At 43.3% G+C, this 19,956-nt stretch overlaps 1 protein-coding gene across 1 annotated transcript; it reads right to left on the reverse strand.

Moving 5' to 3' along the window:
• Positions 1 to 5,481: 5,481 nt before the first annotated feature.
• Positions 5,482 to 9,379, reverse strand: LOC113930374 (CXXC-type zinc finger protein 1-like). Its single transcript, XM_027607584.2, is given in 9 exon segments — positions 5,482 to 5,628; positions 5,705 to 5,857; positions 6,759 to 6,855; positions 7,072 to 7,121; positions 7,443 to 7,553; positions 7,661 to 7,868; positions 8,212 to 8,381; positions 8,519 to 8,620; positions 8,762 to 9,379. Coding segments are annotated over 9 exon segments (1,179 nt in total). The 5' UTR covers positions 8,903 to 9,379.
• Between the last annotated feature and the right edge of the window lie 10,577 nt (positions 9,380 to 19,956).

Genomic DNA, 19,956 nt, shown 5'->3' on the forward strand with positions numbered 1-19,956 from the left:
GGGAACTTTTAGTGGGAAACTTGATCTTAGCTACAGTGCGGCAAGGGTGGAGGACACATTCAGGAGACCTAGTTCCAGTCCAGTGCTGCCACTCACAATCTGAGAGGTCTGGGAAAGTCATGTTTTTTTTTCTCAGGCCATTTTATTATCTTTGAAAGGAGGACAAACTGGAAGGGCCCTGGAGACTCTCGTCACCCTATTACCCTGCCACCCCCTCAGTTCCAGAGAAAAAGGATTTTTCCACCCTAGATCAGGATAGAGGAGAAATCAGCAAATCCCCAGAGATGGGGGGTTGGGGGTTAGAGGAGGCTCTGGTGGGGATTGGTTGAGCATCTACAAAGAGGCAATGGACAGTTCAGGGCCTGTGCTGGGGTTTGGGAGTAAGGTAGTATCTCCCTGCCTAGGGCTATGCTCCACCTGGAACTATCCAGCAGACACCCTCTGCAGGGAGCCATCTCCCAACTCCAGCAGGCGTGGGGCTACCCCTCCCATCCCACCTCTCCTGCATCAGCTGGATCACGTTGTCCACTGAAACACACAAGGCTCTGGATGTGGGACATCAGCCACATGGTGCTCACTCTCTGCAGGAGGGTGGTGAGCTGTCCCGGGGGCAGCAGGCCCAGAATCTGCTGCTTCGGCAACTCACCTGCCCCTGCCCTAAGGCCCTGGTGACCAATACTAAGTATTTCATTCAATTTTCACTGCAACCCTGCCAGCTAGAGGACAATGATTATCATTAGGCACAGGGGAAGCAGCTCAAGTACAGCAGTGCTAGGTCATTTGCCCCAGGGTCACACCGCTAGCAAATGGAAGGACAGGGAAATATTTAAGCCAAGGCCAGCTGACTCCAAAGTGTCCACACCCTGTGATACTGAATCCCATACAGGGTCAGTTCCCAATATACAATAGTCCTATTTTCTATTGTCTTCCAAGCACTCAAGCTGAGGAGTGACAACATCTCAGGCACATAAACTGAGCTTTTGCATATTTCGGTGCACATCCAGGGCAATCTCCATGGCCCTCTCTCTTCTGACAGAGATGAAAACTCAAACTCACCCTCCGCACCCCCTTCGCGGACAGTGGAAACCAGGCGTGGATCAGGTCCCCCAGCGACCGACCAACTCCGGACCGTTGATCTTTGGTCACCTCGGGTCCCCATCCCTGGGGCCATGCCCGATTCCTCTTGCTGCCAATCATTTACCAACCAGCAGAAGCCACCCATGGCTGGACTGCAGGGACTGCCAGAGGACACTTCAAAGTCCCCAACTACTGGCGTGTCCCAGGCTCCTCATATCATTAATCCAGTGATGGCAAATCACTACATGCGAGAGACAGCCCTTACCTGCTTTCCACAGGAACTTCACATAATGCCCAACACAGGCACGCCTGTGCCACACCCCCAGCAGGCTTCCAATCATCAGTCTTCCCAGACTGCCACTCACGGACCTACACAGTTTCTAAAACTGACTTATGGAGAGCTCAAACACTGACCATTCCTGAAGGATGTTATGGCTCCCACTCCAGAAACCAAAGCAGTGTCCTTCACAAAATCACTGGCCCTCGGGGCCTAATAATATGGCTCCACATCCCCACAGATATAGTGATCTAAGTCAACAAGCACTTATTTCATAGCTTTGGTGGGTCAGGAATCTGAGCACAGCTTAGCTTGGTCCTGTTTCAGGTCCTTTCATGTGGCCATAAATGAAGTGGCAGCCAGGCTTAGGAACTCATTTAAAGGCTCAACTGGGGAATGATCTGCTTCCATGCTCATTTATGTGGTTCCTTTGGGTTTTTGGACCACGAGCCTCAGTTTCTTACTGATGGTTGGAGGCCACCTTCAGTTCTCTGCCAGACAGGCCTTTCCAACATGTCAAGTTGCTTCACCGAAGCCAACAAGCAAGAAAACTGGTTAGCAATTGGGGTGCCCGGGTGGCTCAGTCGGTTAAGCGGCTGCCTTTGGCTCAGGTCATGATCCCAGGGTCCTGGGACCGAGTCCCACATCAGGCTCCTTCCTCAGCGGGGAGCCTGCTTCTCCCTCTCCCTCTGCCCGCCACTCCACCTGCTTGTGCTCTCCCTCTCTCTATCTCTGTCAATTAAATAAAATCTTTAAAAAAAAAAGAAAAAGCCTGTTAGCAAGACAAAAGCCACCATCTCTTGTAATCTAATCACAAAGGTGATATGTCCTCAATTTTAAGGCATGCTATTGGTTAGAAGTGTTACTTAAGTGAAGGGGATTACACAGACCATGAATATCAGGAAGCATGAATCATTGGAGGCCATCCTGGAATCTACTTACTTCCCATAGACGATGGAGAAATAAGGACTCCAATGCAGAGATCCTATACCCCTTCCCAAAATACCATTCCTTAGTCAGTGCAAAAGAATGACAGTTTCAGACATGAAATCTTTAAGAGTATTCCACGAACTTACTCTATTTGTGGAAAGCACTAAAGGAAGTATTCTAAATAAATGAATACTAAAATCAGGAGATAGATCTCAAAATAAGAGAACAAAACAATGGTTAGCAATGACTCGTGTAAAATACACGCCCTTGGGTATACATTCATATAGTTATAGTTAAATTATGATGATATGACTGGGGATTTTGGATTAAAATGTTAAGGAGGTTTTCTTGAAGCAGAATTGACTTAGCCTCAGAAAAATATAGTCTCCAAATAAGCACCTTAAATTTCTCTGGAAAAATCCAGAAATGATATTCTTCATCTTGCTGAGACAAATATGGAGGAGAGAGCAATTTCCCTTACAAAGAAAGGTCTAATTATATTCTGATCAAATAACAGAGAAAACAAATTAAATCATGTCTGTTAGAAGTAAAAATGTATATAATGAACAATTAGTAAGAATAAAAATTTCCAAACTAATGAGGTAAGGGGGAGGGACAAAAATGAACAGAAACTTCATTGAGCTATTAAGAAGAAAAGGATAAAAGTTGTATTTAGGAAATAGTAAAATCAACAATAAGCATAAGATGAGAAAGAGAAGATTATCATAATTATACAAATTTAAATGGACTGAATCTCAAGACATAATGTGGGATTAGGGCAAAAAACATATACAGTTACAAGAAGTGTATCTTAAAAATAAAAACACAAAATAAAGATTTAGGCAAAGATACACAAGGTGAGTGGCAGCAAAAGGAAAGCAGCAGTGGTGATGTACTTATCAAAATAAATTCAAAGTCAAAAGCACTCAAACAAGGAAACAAACAAAAAAGGAAACCAAAAAAAAAAAGACAAAACAAGGAGAATACCTAATGCCATTGTGCAAAATGGCCTAAGATATACACTTTAGGATGCCCCTCCCCCCCAAAAACTACAGAACCACAAGGAGAAATTTATTTTAAAATATTACTGCATTTATTTTATCTGTTTTATTTTTATTTTTATGTTCAATTAGCCATCATATAATAAATACATCGTTTGTTTTTGATGTTGTGTTCAACAATTCATTAGTTGCATGTATTCTATCTTTTTTGTAATATAACAGCTGACATAGACAAAAAAAATCAGAGTAAAGAAACATCAATCATCAAACTAGATTGAAAGCCGTAACCATGAGTAATCTGTACCTAACAGAGAATATATTTTCTTCTCTTATATCCATGAAAGTTTTATAGTTCAGTGGAGTATCTGAGCTACAGAGAAAATCTTGAATAATGTTTACCAGTTCAGATTCAACAGGCTACATTCTCTGATCATAGTAAAATCATAGTTACAAAAAAAGAAAGAAAAGACAATCAAACTAGTTAGAAACTTAAGAAACTTTCCTCTGTAGCTAGGATCAAAGTGAGAAACCAATTCCGAAGTCGCACCTTTCATACCAGAGTTTAGGAGATATAATAACCACATTTAGAGGAAAGTGTATAGCCTCAAATCCTCTACTATATATGTAAAAAAAGATTGGAAAAAAAATAACTGAGTTAAGAATCTGATTCAAGAGATCAGAAAAAGAACAACAAAATCCAGTAAATATATGAAAATGAAACACCAAACACAAAAATCAAGAAGTGGCAATTAATAAAAATGAAAGTTAAAATAAATAAAATAAATATGAAGCTAGGGAATAAAATAAATTAAAAAGCTAGTCCTTTCATATAATTAATTATATGGATTAGCCCTGGAAAATCTGATCAAAATTAAAATACAATATTAGTAATAAAAAAAGGAGACATCGCGTCAGGTAGGTGGGAGTATCAACTGAGCATGGTGGAATATGAGGTATAAGTCTCGAACAGCATACCTAACCATTTAGGTAAAATGTGTGAGTCCCTGGGAAAAAAAGTAATTATAAATTCATGAAAAAAATCCACAAGGGACCAGGGAGTAGAGAAAAAAATAGGACAAGTGTTCAAGTCTGTCGTTTCAAACACATCAGCACCCACAAGCAGCGTTACCGGACACACCTCCATGGCACAGGAGGCCTGGCTGGGGGCCTGATCAAAGCAGCTACGGAAGAGGTCCCAGGCTGCTTCTGGCAGCCCTACAGGTATGAAATGTTCGTGACCACATGGGGCTTCAATGTACAGGGCAGGCTGGAAAGGACAGACCCAGAGCAGTGTGGTCGGGGGGGGGGGGGCAGGGGCAAGAGAGGATGTGATGGGCAGTGCTGGGAGGTGTAGGGAGGAGGGAGACGGACAGACAGGGACTGGACTGCGGCAGGGACCAAGGCTGACAGAAAGAGCTGGGACCTCATGGGACGGCAAGGGGGTGGAACAAGATGGGCAGGGGCAGGGGCGTGACTCAGTGTCCCAAAGTGGAATTCTCACGGAGGACTATCCCACACTCACCTAGCTCCCATCCCATTTTTCTAACACCTCTGGCCTGTGGAATAGTAATAATTGTACAGAAGTTGATGAATTGGCTGTGCGCTAATCAGGTGTCAACTACATATGTGATGGCCTAGGATAAGGGACGGCAGGGAGCAAGGGTCATTGGCCCCTCCTCTACAAGGTCATGTCTCCCCCAACAGAAGAAAGCCCGCCGAGCCCTAAGTGGGCATCACTTCACAGCCACTTCTGCATGTGCACAGTGGCCTCCCCCTAAGTACAGTTGCACTGTCACCCACCACCATTAAAGGTCCGAAATCAGGTCTGTGGCCAGAAGAACAGGTCTGGGGTGGGGGGAACGGATATTAAAATTCCTTGTTCTTCCAAAGTTTGTTAACAAAACTCTGGACGGTGGGGGATGAGGACAGGGCAGATCCCCCGGCCCTGCCAAGGTTCAGGGAAGAAAAAGACAGACGGATGGAAGAATGGATGGACACAGAGGGGAATTCTGAGGCCCCCTTCCCATGGAGGGGTTAACAGAGGCAGGAGAACAAATGGTGAACAGAGAAGCACAGAGAAACTCTAAGATGACCTAAGGGGGGGGGGGAAGTGGTTATAGGAACAAGGGTGTGAAGAATTCATTGAACGTCTCCCTTGCACAGGGTGTTGGGTACAGGATCTCAGGCACGCAGGGCTCAGCTGTCGACTTTGGAGCGCAGGTCAGCGGTGAGCGGGTCATGCTGGATCGTCTGGTGAAGCATCAGGGCCAGCAGCCCTGCCCGGTTCATCATGGCCGTGCGCACCTTGTGCTCCTGCTCAACTAGCTCTTCCAGCTTGTGCAACTGTGGGAGGTGAGTGTGAGAGGGGGACTCCAGGAGGCCAGCCCCACCTTCAGCCCCAATCAGCACCGTAGCCTACCGCACGAATGCGCTCTAGGTCCACCTCGGCACGCCTCAGCTTCTCCCAGCAGTAGTGGAGGTTGCATAGGCGTTTGGGGAGACAACAGAAGTTACCAGTGACCTCAAAGACATTGTGCACTAGTGGGCAACCGCACACCTCATCGTCTGGTATCTGTGAGGAAGAATGAAGGATGACGTGGCATGGAGGAGGGGAGAAATCTGGAGTGATCAGGCAGGCACTCTGAGAGGAATGGAGGACGGAGGGCAGTTGGGCAGGAAGGAGGAGAATGGGGAGTGAGCCGGCAGGGGGGGAAGAGAGGAATTCAGGGATGAGGTAGAGAAGAGGAGGCAGAAGGGGGGGTGACCTTGCATGGAGCATGAAAGAAGTTAAATAAGCAGGAACGGAGGCACGGAGGTGATCAGGCAGGGAAGGCAGAAGAACATAAAGAGATCAAACAGGAGTGGGAGGAAGGATGGAGGGGAGGTCTGAGAGCAGTAGATGAAAGAGGCCCGGTAAAGCATGGAAGAAGTGAGGAAGGGAGGGTGGGAGGGATAGGGGCTGGTTAGGGAGGGAGATAGGCTGGTTAGGGATAGGGAGGAAGAAAGGATTTAGGAGATGACAAGCAGGGAGAAGATGACTGTGAGACCGGCCGAAGAATGGAGGGAAGTCCGAGAGTAAGGAAGAGAGGGAGGAAGAGAGGAATGTGGAGCAGTCAGGCAAGGAGTGGGAAAGGAATGTACAATGGTCGAGCAAGGAGAAGAGCAGACTGGGGAATGGTTATGCAGTGAGGAGCAAAAGAGGGAGGGAGAGAGAAATGCAGGGGGGTGGGGGGTAAGTCAGGCAGAGAGAAAGCAGGGAATAGAAGGTAATCGGCCAGTAAGGAGGGGGGAATGTGGGGTGGTCAGGAAGGGAGAAGGGGACACATGAGGGCTGGTCAGGAGTTATGAAGGCAGTCAGGCAGAGGGAAGAAAGAAATAGGAGGCAATCAAGCAGAGAGGAAGAGAGGAATATGGCGGTCAGGCAGGGAGCAGGGGATGAATGAAGGATGATGAGGTAAAGAAGGAAGAGTCACCTTGGTATCTCTTGAGTGCTCAGGGCACAGCACCTGGAGCCGTTTACAGTACCTCTTACTCTCTGGGTTGTAAACATCACAGAAGAGCCTTGTGGCCCTGAGAGGAGGTGGAAAGTGAAGTGCTAAGGGTCAGAAAAGGGGGGTCCCACCCTGAACCCCTGCCCATATTTTGTCCCTAAGAGCACCCATACCCTGCCCCTAATGCACACACCTCTGCCTCTGAGCCCACCCACATCCTGCCCCTGATCTTGCCCGCCCTGCTCCTGACCCTGTCCACATCATGCCTTTCACCTTGACTAGCACCCACACTCACCCTTCAATGCAAGTGGGGTACAGGGACCCGAAGGACGACCTGCACTCATACTGGGAAGAAAGGGTACAAATGGAAGGAACTGTGGATGTACACAGCATGCCTTCCCATGACAAAGCCCCAAGCAACGCATTTGTCCCTGTGGCTCCTATACGCCTGCCTGGCCAGCCGGTGTCCCCCCTCACCATTGGCTGATACTCCAATGTTGGCCCTCATACTAAGGATAGAAGAGAAGCATAAACAGGTAGAACTATGGATGTGTGTTGCATTCCTTTCTACAACAAACACCCAGGCACCAAACCTACCCTCCTTCCCACTGATTCCACCCAGCCAAAAACACCTTTGCCCCATCTGCCCCCAGCCAATTCCCCAACCTTGGCAAAACAGCTTTCCATGTGGCGCAGGGCAGTATGCATGCTGACTGACTGCCCACAGGAGACACAGAAGATCTGCAGGTTTACGTTGTTACTGCTACTTTTGTTGGTCTGCACAGGACAGTGGAAGGGCCAGTGAAGCAGTAGAGGGGTGAAGGACAGGGCAAGATGCAAGATTTCAAATACCTTCCTGCTGCACCCCACCCATTCCCATTCACCTCTTCAACCTTGCACACAGCCTGCTGCTTGCCACGCAGAATTATGGCCTCAAGTTCATGGAAATGGCACTCCATGTCCTTCAGGCGGGTGTGAGTGTCCTGCTGCTCACGGTGGATGCGCTCAAGCATTTTTTTGCCATGCTCCTCAGCAATGCAGGGGCTCTTCTGCCACTGCTGGATGCGCTGGGGCAGAATCTCATAGATGCGGCTGGAAAGGGAGACAGCAAGAAATGTAATGGGACATCAAAAGAAGAAATTGATGAGTGACTGAATGGTGAATGTACAGAATAATGAATAGTAGATGAGTGAATGCCGGTGAATGGGTGGTTGAATGGGGGATGGGTAGATGGGTGAATGACTGTAAGGGTGGATGAGTGGGTTGGTGGGTAGAACGTGTATGGAGGGTGTTCAGTGGGTGGGTGGCTGTAAGGTGGATGGGTGGCTGGCTGGCTGGCTAAGTGATGCGAGGATACATGGGAAGAGGGATAAATAGACTTTTGGATGGCATAAATCATGCCCTACTCCACACCCTGTTGCTTAGCTTCACTCACTCAGCTGCCAGTTTCATGCCACAGTCGTCTGAGCAGTACTTGGAGCCTGGCCGGGTGGGATACACACAGCCAGGTCCCAGGCACTGCCGCAGCAAGGCTAGACCCTTGGCATCTGTCTTGTCTCTGTGTTTCCACTTTTCCGTGAGCTTTTGCTTCTGCTTCTTCTCTTTCTGTGGGACAAGAGTGGTCAAGGCAGGGATAGGGGAGTTAATGTCAGCTTGTCATCTTCCTAACCTTGTACCCTTGCCCTGTATTCCATTCCTGACCCCTGTCTTCATGCCCCGCCTCATTCCACCATTTCTGTCACCTTCCACTCCACCTTTATCTTCAAATTCTCCATTTTCTTCACATTCACTGCTGGTTTCTGCAGCGCACGATCCAGGAACTCCTCAGTTTCACTCATCCAGGGCTGTAGGCCAGGAAAATGCCAGCCGGTCTTCCCAAATCGTTTTGTAAATGATGTTGGGACACACCTTGCCTTTGTTCTCCTCATTGATGACCCTCTCTGCCTTCACTGTCCACTTCTTTCCACCCAGGGTCCCTGACATACCCTCATCAGGCTTTGTCAAAAGTCCCCTGTGCAAAAGCCCCGGCACAGGTTTCGGCCCTGAGGCAGGTCCTTTTCAGACAACAGCTGGGGTGTAGCTGTTGTCAGAGAGGCCTCCTTTGCTGCCAATGGCACTGCCAGCATCTGGGACAGCCTGGACTTCTGCAGTCCACAGCAGGCAGCTGTGACCGAATGGGCAGTGGCCAGTGTCACTATGGCAAGGTCTTTGAGGGTATGGCGAGCAAGAGCTGAAGGGAAAACCCTTGCACCTGCTCTACTCCCCCATCCACCCTATGTCCTGGACTTACCAGAGACCAGGGATTACAAGTAGGGTTCCTGTGCTGGTGGGAGGAGGGTTCTGGGTTGGCACCAAATGAGTGGGACCAGACTTAACCTGTCCCACCACTCCTGGTCCCACCTTCTGGCCATCCGGCCTGGGACTGACTGGCACCACTTGGCCCTGCTTGCCCACTTATCCAGACACACTTGGGTGGTCCATCTCAACCCACTCTGCCCACCTGAATGCATAAGACCCTGCCCATCTGCTCAAAAAAGCTAGACTACACACCCTTACCCTCCTTGGTCGACTCAGCCTGCCCCACCCTTCAGGACACACTTGCTATCCTGTTTACCCTGCACCATGGACCCAGACAAACCAACTCTGCCTAGCCCACCCAAACGTGCATGACCCCACCCCTCAGGATGCTCCGCCCACCCGTCTGCCCCACCCAGTCCACCTAGTCTCTCCAAGAAATGCCTGCCAGACTTCTGCCTTGGACACATTCTGTCTCACCTTACACTCCCAGCCCTGTGGGTCCCATACACTGCACCAAGGCATACCTAGCCCTGCCCGCTTGCAAGGCCCTGTCCTCTTCCCAGACTCTCTCAGCCTCATATGCTTCTCCCCACTTCCCATACATATCCGGTTCTGCCTTACCTCCCACTTGTTAAGCCATGCCAAGCCCCACCCACCCCCACTCCCCACGTGCACATGCTAGGTCATGCCCTGTCTGCCCTGACTCACCTAGGATAATTTGATGATCGTTATTCTGAAAAGTACTCCTACCTATATCCAGTGACACCAAGTAAAATATATAAATATACAAAATTTTTAAAAATGCACGTGTGTATATATATATATGCTCACACACTAACAAATCAATCTCAGTGATTGAAAGAGCAGGTACACACACTGAAAGAATATACACTTTGGATTAAGACAATTATCAGTTGGAGAACTGCTACTATTTTTGAGCTAGAGATGCAATATTAATAAAAACTGACCCCGGAATCAGCCTTAATGGAAGTCTAAACACATTCCAAGGAATAAGTATCACATAAGGCACAGATAAGTTGCATTAGAAATTAATAAAAGGTTTAACTTTTTAAAACTGAAAATGCACTTCTAAGTAACTCTTGGTAAAAAGAAAAATAACTACAGTTAGAAAAAACTCAGAACCTAAAAGACCAAGAAAAATACATACCCAGCTGTGGAACTTTAAGATGAAAATATGAGAAAAGACAGAAATTGGTGATATGAATATTCAACTCACATTAGAACAAGTCGCTATCCCGACTCCAAAGACTCCCATTATTAACCCCCAAATTCCCTTCAATGACCCCACACTCACTCCTCCAGTCACAGAACCTACAGTCCCTCGTCAAAATTCTTCAAACTACCTCTGCGCCAAGGAAGCGCTAAACCGTGAGGAACCTGGTGGCAGATGCCGAGACAAAAGGCTGATGGAGCTACTTCCGGTTCCGGTACCGACCTTAACCCCGCCCCTTCTTGAATGTGTTGGGTTTGCGCTTGCTCAAGATCCCCTGCAGAGCTGTTGTACTGCCCACTGTTGGAAGATCGTGGTTTCAGAGAAACCACCTCTGTACGTGTGCCGTTCTGCAGAACATCATCACAGGCCCACAGGGATACACTTATCTCTTCTGACGTCAGCACCAAGTTTCATATATTGGAGTGATTGATGATTGCAATATTGTATATGGCAGGAAAATTGATCCCCTTATCATTTCCAATTATTTTGAATAATTTAATATTATTACTATTTTACTATCTTCTATTATTTTAATCATGTGTTAAGCAATGAGGAAAACAAACAAACAAAAACACATAAATAAATTCTTTAGTCAAGAGAGTAGAAAAAGATTTATAGAAAACCCAGGAAATAAAGAAAGCAAAATGTAAGAAGATAGGAATAAATTCATATTTGAAGTTAATCTTTTATCACATAATCAGTAATAAAAAATTATAAATGGGTTAAACTCTCCAGTTAAGGTCAAAGATTGCCATTTTGGATGAAAAATAACAAATCTAGTTATCTGCTGTTTATGCCAAACTTAGCAAATCATTAAGATACAGAAACATTTGAAATAAAGGGATGGAAGAAAATTTTCCAGGCACATGCTAATCGAAATAAAGCAAAGTCAGTTATTTTTAATATCAAAGAGACTAAGACAAAAAGTTATTAATTAAGATTGAAAAGGTCATTCTATAATGACATGATTCACCATGGATTTGTAAAAAATTTCAATCTTATACACAATTAAATGGTGTAAAATAAATATAAAGAAAAATACATTAGAACAAAAGGTAAAATAGAAAAATAATATTCCCATTGTAGAATATTACATCCCCACTGCTCTTTTAATTCTCACTCACTCTTCAAGACTATCTCTGGCATCACTATCTGGGAAGATCTGCTTCCTTTTCATCTGGATGACCAGCCTCTCTTCTGAATGAACTTTTGGACATAATTATAATAGCAAGGATGTTCCTTTTATTTTAATCTTGAAATTAAGAAGGAAATGGGGGGCATTGCCTGAACGCTTCACACCTGTTTTGTGTCTGTCTTCTTCACTAGAAATGAAGGTAGGAACAATGTTGGTCTTGGTCAATGCTGGTTGCCCAGTGCCCAGTTTACTGCCTGGCACACAGGGGTATCCAGTAGCCATCAATGATCAAAGGAATGCATCAGGGACCCTGCCCCTCAAGTGTTATTGCAAAATGGCAAATTACTGTCATTTATCTGGCTCCATATTATTCCTTGAAGATAAAAGCAAACATATGCCATAATTTACATTAGAGTTATGTTTAACGAATCATTGACAAGAAAAGCAGTGTTCAAAAAATGTTTAAGATCTTTCGGTTAAGAAGTTATTTTCCCCTGATTCATGCCTGCCATCTAATGACAGTGTCCCCAGCTAAATCTTCACAGTTTTTATCAAACCCAGTTTAAGGATTGGGGCAGGAGATAAGAAATCCAGGCTGAACTCAGAAGTAGTCTGTGAACTTTAAAGGATGTATTATCTCACTATGGTCGTGAAAGTTTCTAAGCACTACTTGTGGTGTCCAAGCTAATGTTTTAACTTCTCTTTGAGTTATTTTTTGCCACTGTGGCCCACTCAGTGAGTTTTGGAAGGCTTTTTGCTCTCCTTCACCTCTGAGTTTGTACCTACTTCTCCAGTGTCTCGTGCCTCTTTACTGCTGCTTTCTTTCATTCCCAAGTCCACAGCACTAGTTTCGGTTTCTCATATTTTACATCATAATGAACTTCTGCCTCTGAAATGTGGCTGGTTGATCCATTTTGCCTCCAGTATTGTCTTTCCAAAGGACCACAGATGAAGAAATATGTCACCATCCTCCTTGGGAATCTTCCATGGATCCCCAAAATCAGAATCAGTTCTCCACTCTATGATGTGCCCCTCAAAGTTCTCTATGACAGAGCCCCACTTTCCTGTGGCAGACAAGTCCCCTTCCCAGGCCCTCCAGGTGTCAAACACTCAAGGCATCCTGGATATTCACTCTCTTGTCAATCCAGCATTGGCTTCCACATATCAGGCCTTTGCTCGGGTCTGCCCTTCTTTTTTGCTAACTCCTACTCACCTTTCAAGACTCAGCTTTGGCACCACACTATCTGTGAAGTTCCCTCTACTTCTTTTCCAACTGGGTGACCTGTTTCTCTTTTGGATGTACTTGTGGGCACACTTAGAATAGTGAGTGGTGTTCCTTTTACTTTAATCTTGGAATTATAAAGGATAAGGGAATGTTTGCCTATACCTCTCACATCTGTTCCATGTTTATCTATTTCTGCCTGTCATCATTCTGTTTGTCTTTCAAGGCTAAGCTCAGAGGCTTGCCCCCCTGAGATGCCTTCTTCAAACCTCTTCTTCCTCCTTCTTCAGTTTTTCCACAGCAATTCTGTCATTCTGCTTTGCATCACTGTGTGCATTACAGGGTTCTCTCCTCCACCAGACAATTAAGGCAAAGTTGACTGTGAATGCCCTGACTCCTAGCCCAGTGCTCCTACAACAGTTTCTAGTGATTCTTGACTTATTGCTTTGGTCTCTTCTGACATCCCAGAGACATTAGATGCTAAGTGCTTTGTGAGCAAAAGAGTACCTCCTTAGACATAGACACTAGAATGGCCATCCAGATGGGGTGGAGCAAGAACATGAACTTGCCCAAGAGCAGATACTCTAAATTTAACCTTTCCTCTGCAGACTGCTTCAGTACTTATAATTTTGGTTTTTATAACATCTAATATATCAAATTTTATTTTACAGATCATGCTTTGAGTATCATATCTAGAACTCTTTGCCTAACCCAAGACCACAAAGATTTTCTCTGATATTTTCTTTCAGAAGTTTTACAATTGTATATTTAACCTGTAGGTCTATGATCCGTTAGATTTAATTTTTGTATAAGGTGTGAGATGTAAGTTGAGGTTCATCTTGTTTTGGGGTTTTTTTTGGAGTTTTTTTTTTTGTATGTAGATACCCGATTCCTCCAGAATTATTTATTGAAAAGATAACCTCTTCTCAATCAAAAAGACTTTGCACTTCATTCAAAAAATCAGCTGGCAAGAAGAGGATTCTGAGAAGATGGAGGAGTAGGAAGCACCAGAAATCTGTCCCCTATCTAGACAACACTGTGCTAGCATAATCTTCCAGGTGTAACTATTTCAGAACTCTGGAGAAGAGAGAATACTTAAGGAATAATGGCCCAAAACTTCATAATTTGATGAAAGATATGAATATAAACACCCAAGAAGCTCAACGAACTCTAGGTAAGATTTACTTGAAGAGAGCTACATCAGGACACATGGTAAATGAACTCTCAAAAGACAAAGAATTTTGAAGGTAGCAAGAGAGAAGTGACTCATCACATACAAGGCTTACAAGAGATTCTCAATAAGATTAAAAGCAGATTTCTCCTCAGAAACTTTGTAAGGCCAGAAGACAGTGGACTGATATATTCAAAATACTAAGAAAAAAGACCTGTCAACCAAGAATTCTATATCCAGCAAAATTGTCCTTCAAATGTGAGAAAGAAATTATGACAATCCCAGATAAACAAAAGCTGACAGAGTTCATTACCCCTAGACCTGCCCTGCAAGAAATGCTAAAGGGAGTCTTGCAGGTTGAAATGAAAGGACAATAGAGAGTACCTTGAAGCCATATAAAGAAATAAAGATCTCAGTAAAGGTTAATACATGAGCGATTATAAAAGGTAGTATTATTTATTGTAACAATGGTGCACAACTACACTTATTTTCTTCATGATTTAAGAGACTAATACATTAAAAAGGCAATTATTGAGGAGATTTTTCAAGATGACAGTGGATTAGGAGGACCCTAAGCTTGTCTCATCCCACAAACACAACTAGATAACTATCAAATCATTCTAAATACCCCAGAAATCAACTTGAAGACTGAAAAAACAAACCCCATAATTAAAGGGAAAGAAGAGCCCACATAAAAAAAGGTAGGAAGTGCAAAGATGTGGCATAGAGGAGAAATGGATTGCAGGTGCTGCAGAGGGGAGGAAGCCATGACTGCAGAAAAGGGCAAGAGAGAAAGGCACACACAGGGAAACACACAAGGAGAATGTTTTCCCGAAGCCACTGGCTTGGGAAATGAGAGGGGCTGAATTTGATGGGTTCTTGTAACCAGCAGGGTTTAAAACCATGCAGTTTTAAAGGTCAGAGGGCTTTGCTGGGATAGAGCCTGGAGGGCACAGCCCTAGTCCTGGAAAGAAGGCAGGTAAACAACCTGGGGGCAGACAACATGGAAACAGCAATTTGAAAAATGCCGGGGACACACAGTAGGGAGATTGTTCACTCTTCTCAGAGCTTGTCCCTGAGAGTCAGCGTTCACAGAGATGTGTCTCTGGGAACAAAGGAGCTGGGTGGTGACATTTCCCTCCCCCACCCCTCAGCATAAACACAGAGCCACCTGAGGGAAGGAGCTCATGTACAGACACTGGCTGTCTAACTTGCTTACACCAAGCCCCAGGCCCCTGTGATCTGGCGGGACTGCCCTTCTTAGTCAAGCTTGCCTCTGTCCCAGCACAGCAGGCTCTGCCCCCAGAAGACCAGCACAAACCCCTGCCCACACCATGTTTCCTGACCAGAGAGTTCTACAGGGCCTCAGTTCTGACAGAGCTGGTGTCAGGTCTCATTTCACAATCAGACCAGAGCACACCTAGTTAAAACTAGCCACACTCAGGCCTGGGACCAAACACTGCCTACTGTAGGCAAGGATAGCCTCTGCAAATGACTGGCTGAAAGATACAGAAGCCAAACACAATAGCAAAGGACACGCAGCACACACTGGAAACACTCCCTGAAGCAAAAGAAGTCCTTAACTTACAAGGGAAGACCCATAAGGCTAGCTAGAGATTTCTCAATAGAAACTTGTCAAGCTAGAAGGAAGTAGCATGATATATTCAAAGTGCTGAATGGGAAAAGTCTGCAGCCAAAAATACTCTACCCAGCAAGGTTATCATTCAGAATAGAAAGAGAGATAAAGAGTTTCCCAGACAGACAAATCTGAAGGAGTTTGTGACCACTAAACCAGTGTTAAAAAGGATTCTGTGGGTGTAAAGGAGAGATCAAAAATGACAAAAACAAGAAAGGAACAGAGAAAATGTCCAGAAACAATGAAAAAACAAGTAATAAAATGGCACTAAATACATATCTATCAATAATTACTTAGAATGTAAGTGGACTCAGTGCTCCAATCAAAAGACATAAGGTGTCAGAATGGATAAAGAAAAAAAAAAAAACAACAAGACCTAAACTCTTCTGCAGTTTATATATATTTTTGAAGGCCTCTTTTCCCTCTTTTATTTTTTACTATCAAGTGATTGTGGGCTATGTTTTCATTTCAAAGATATGATAAGATTTATAACTTTAAGGCATGGAGAAATAATGTAAGTTTTTTGTTTTGCAAGTATTTCAGGGCAATTGCTATTTAAAATTTCCTTCCTTAGGGGCTCCTGGCTGGCTCAGTCAGAAGATGTGTGACTCGATCTTGGGGTCATGAGTTCAAGCCCCCTGTTGAGTGTGGAGATTATTTAAATAAATATGTATTTTTTAAACAAACAAACAAGCAAACAAACAAATAAATAAATAACAAGACTATCTATATGTTGCCTACAAGAGACTCACTTCAGACTGAAAGACACCCACAGATTAAAAGTGAGGGGATGGAAAAAACTTTACCACACAAATGAATATCAGAAGAAAGCCAGAGTATCAGGGAAATCCAAATCAAAACCTCAATGAGATACCACCTCACACCCGTCAGAATGGCTAAAATTAACAAGTCAGGGAACGACAGATGTTGGCGGGGATGTGGAGAAAGGGGAACCCTCCTACACTGTTGGTGGGAATGCAAGCTGGTGCAACCCCTCTGGAAAACAGTATGGAGGTTCCTCAAACAGTTGAAATTAGAGCTACCATTCGATCCAGCAATTGCACTACTGGGTATTTACCACAAAGATACAAATGTAGGGACCCGAAGGGGTACGTGCACCCCAATGTTTATAGCAGCAATGTCCACAATAGCCAAACTGTGGAAAGAGCCAAGATGTCCATGGACAGATGAATGGATAAAGAAGATGTGGTATATATACACAATGGAATATTATGCAGTCATCAAAAGGAATGAGATCTTGCCATTTGCAACGACGTGGATGGAACTGGAGGGTGTTATGCTGAGTGAAATAAGTCAATCAGAGAAAGACATGTATCATATGACCTCACTGATATGAGGAATTCTTAATCTCAGGAACAAACTGAGGGTTGCTGGAGTGGTCGGTGGTGGGAGGGATGGGGTGGCTGGGTGATAGACATTGGGGAAGATATGTGCTACGGTGAGCGCTGTGAATTGTGTAAGACTGTTGAATCACAGATCTGAAACAAATAACGCAACATATTTTAAGAAAAAAGAAAAAGAAGAAGATAGCAGGAGAGGAAGAATGAAGGGGAGTAAGTCAGAGGGGGAGACGAACCAGGAGAGATGATGGACTCTGAAAAACAAACTGAGGTTTCTAGAGGGGAGGAGGGTAGGGGGATGGGTTAGCCTGGTGATGGGTATTAAAGAGGGCACATTCTGCATGGAGCACTGGGTGTTATGAACAAACAATGAATCATGGAACACTACATCAAAACAAATGATGTAATATATGGTGATTAACATAACAATAAAAATTTAAAAAAAACAAAAAAAAAAAAAAGAAGAAAGCCAGAGTAGCAATACTTTTGTTGGAAAAACTAGACATCAAAACAAAGACAAAGAAGGGAATTACATAATAATAAAGGGAACAATCCAACAAGAATATACAACAATTGGAAATATGTATGCACCCAACTTGGGAGCACCCAAATATATAAAAGAATTAATAACAAACATAAAGGAACTAATTGTTACTAACAATAATAGTAGGGGACTTTAACACCCCACTTACATCAATAGACAGATCATCTAAACAGAAAATAAATAAGGAGACAATGGCTTTGAATGACACACTGGAACAAATGGGCTTAACAGATACATTCAGAACATTCCATCCTAAAACAGCAGAATACACTTTCTTTTCAAGTGCACATGGAATATTCTTCAGAATAGATCACATATTATTAGGTCACAAAACAGGCCTCAACAAATACAAAAAGATTGAAATCATACCATGCACTTTTTCTGACCACAATACTATGAAACCAGAAGTGAAACACAAGAAAAAAATTGGAAAGACCACAAATACATGGAGGTTAAAGAACATGTTACTAAACAATGAGTGGGTGAACCAGGAAATCAAAGAAGAAATAAAAGAATACATGGAAATAAATGATAATGAAAACACAATCGTCCAAAATCTTTAGGATGCACCAAAAGTGGTCACAAGAGAGAAGTATATAGCAATACAGGCCTACCTCAAGAAGCAAGAAAAATCTCAAATAAACAACCTAACCTTACACCTAAAGGAGCTAGAAAAAGAAAAAGAAACAAAACCTAAAACCAGCCAAAGGAAGGAAATAATAAAGATTAGAGTAAAAATAAATGATATGGAAACTAAAAAAACAGTAGAACAGATCAATGAAACCAGGAGCTGGTTCTCTGAAAAAAATTAATAAAATTGATAAACCTCTAGCCAGACTTATCAAAAAGAAAAAAGAAAGGAACCAAATAAATGAAATCACAAATACGAAGGAGAAATAACAACTAATACCACAGAAATATAAACAATTACAATAGAATATTATGAAAAAATATATGCCAACAAATTGGACAACCTGTAAGAAATGGACAAATTTCTAGAAGCATATGAACTACCAAAACTGAAACAGAAAGAAAAAGAAAACTTGAACAGACTGATAACCAGCAAAGAAATTGAATCAATAATCAGAAAACTCCCAACAAACCAAAGGCCAGGGCCAGATGACTTCAGACGGGAACTCTACCAAACATTTAAAGAAGAGTTATACCTATTCTTCTCAAACTACTCCAAAAAATAGAAAAGGACAGAAAACTTCCAAGTTCATTCTATGAGACCAGCATTACCCTGATACCAAAACCAGATAAAGACGCCACTAAAAAAGAGAACTATAGGCCAATATCCCTGATGAACATGGATGCAAAAATTCTCAATAAAATACTAGCAAACTGAATCCAACAATACGTTTAAAAAAATCATTCACCATGATCAAGTGGGATTTATTCCTGGGTCTCCAGGGTGGCTCAATATTTGCAAATAAATCAATGTGATACACCACATTAAGAAAAGAAAGGATAAAAACCATATGATTATTTCAATAAATGCAAAAAAAAAAACATTTGACAAAGTACAACATCCATTCACGATACAAACTGTCAACAAAGTAGGTTTAGAGGGACCATACCTCAACATAATAAGGGCCATCTATGAAACACCCACAGCTCATATCATCCTCATTGGGGAAAAACAGAGAACTTCTCCTCTACAGTCAGGAACAAGACAGGGATGGCCATTCTCACCACTGTTATTTAACATAGTACTGGAAGACCTAGCCACAGCAATCGGACAATAAAAAGAAAAATGCATCCAAATCAGCAAGGAGGAAGTCAGACTTTCACTATTTGCAGATGACATGATACTCTATATAGAAAACCCGAAAGACTCCACCAAAAAACTGGTAGAACTGATACACGAATTCAGTAAAGTTGCAGGACACAAAATCAGTGTACGGAAATCGGTTGCACTTCTACACACCAATAATGAAGCAACAGAAAGAGAAATTAAGGAATCAATCGTATTTACAATTGCACCAAATACAATAAAATACCTAGGAATAAACCTATCCAAAGAGGTAAAAGACCTGTACTCTGAAAACTGTGAACACTGATGAAAGAAAATGAAGACGAAACAAAGAAATCAGGAAACATTTCATGCTCATGGATTAGAAGAACAAATATTGTTAAAATGTCTCTACTACCCAAAGCAATCTACACATTTAATGCGATTCCTACCAAAACACCAACAGCATTTTTCTCAGAACTGGAACAGACATTCCTAAAATTCATACGGAGCCACAAAAGACCCTTAATAGCCAAAGCAACCTTAAATAAGAAAAGCAAAACTGGAGGCATCACGGTTCTGGACTTCAAGTTATATTACAAAGCTGTAATGATCAAGATAGTATGGTACTGGCACAAAAATAGACACATAGATCAAGGAAACAGAAGAGAAAACTCAGAAGAAATGAATCCACAACTATATGGTCAATGAATCTTTGACAAAGCAGGAGAGACTATCCAGTGGGAAAAATACAGTGTCTTCAACAAATGGTGTTGGGAAAACTGGACAGCAACACGCAAAAGAATGAAACTGGACCACTTTCTTACACCATACACAAAATAAA

The sequence above is a fragment of the Zalophus californianus genome, chromosome X (genome assembly GCF_009762305.2).
Source record: "Zalophus californianus isolate mZalCal1 chromosome X, mZalCal1.pri.v2, whole genome shotgun sequence".
Classification (NCBI taxonomy): domain Eukaryota; kingdom Metazoa; phylum Chordata; class Mammalia; order Carnivora; family Otariidae; genus Zalophus; species Zalophus californianus.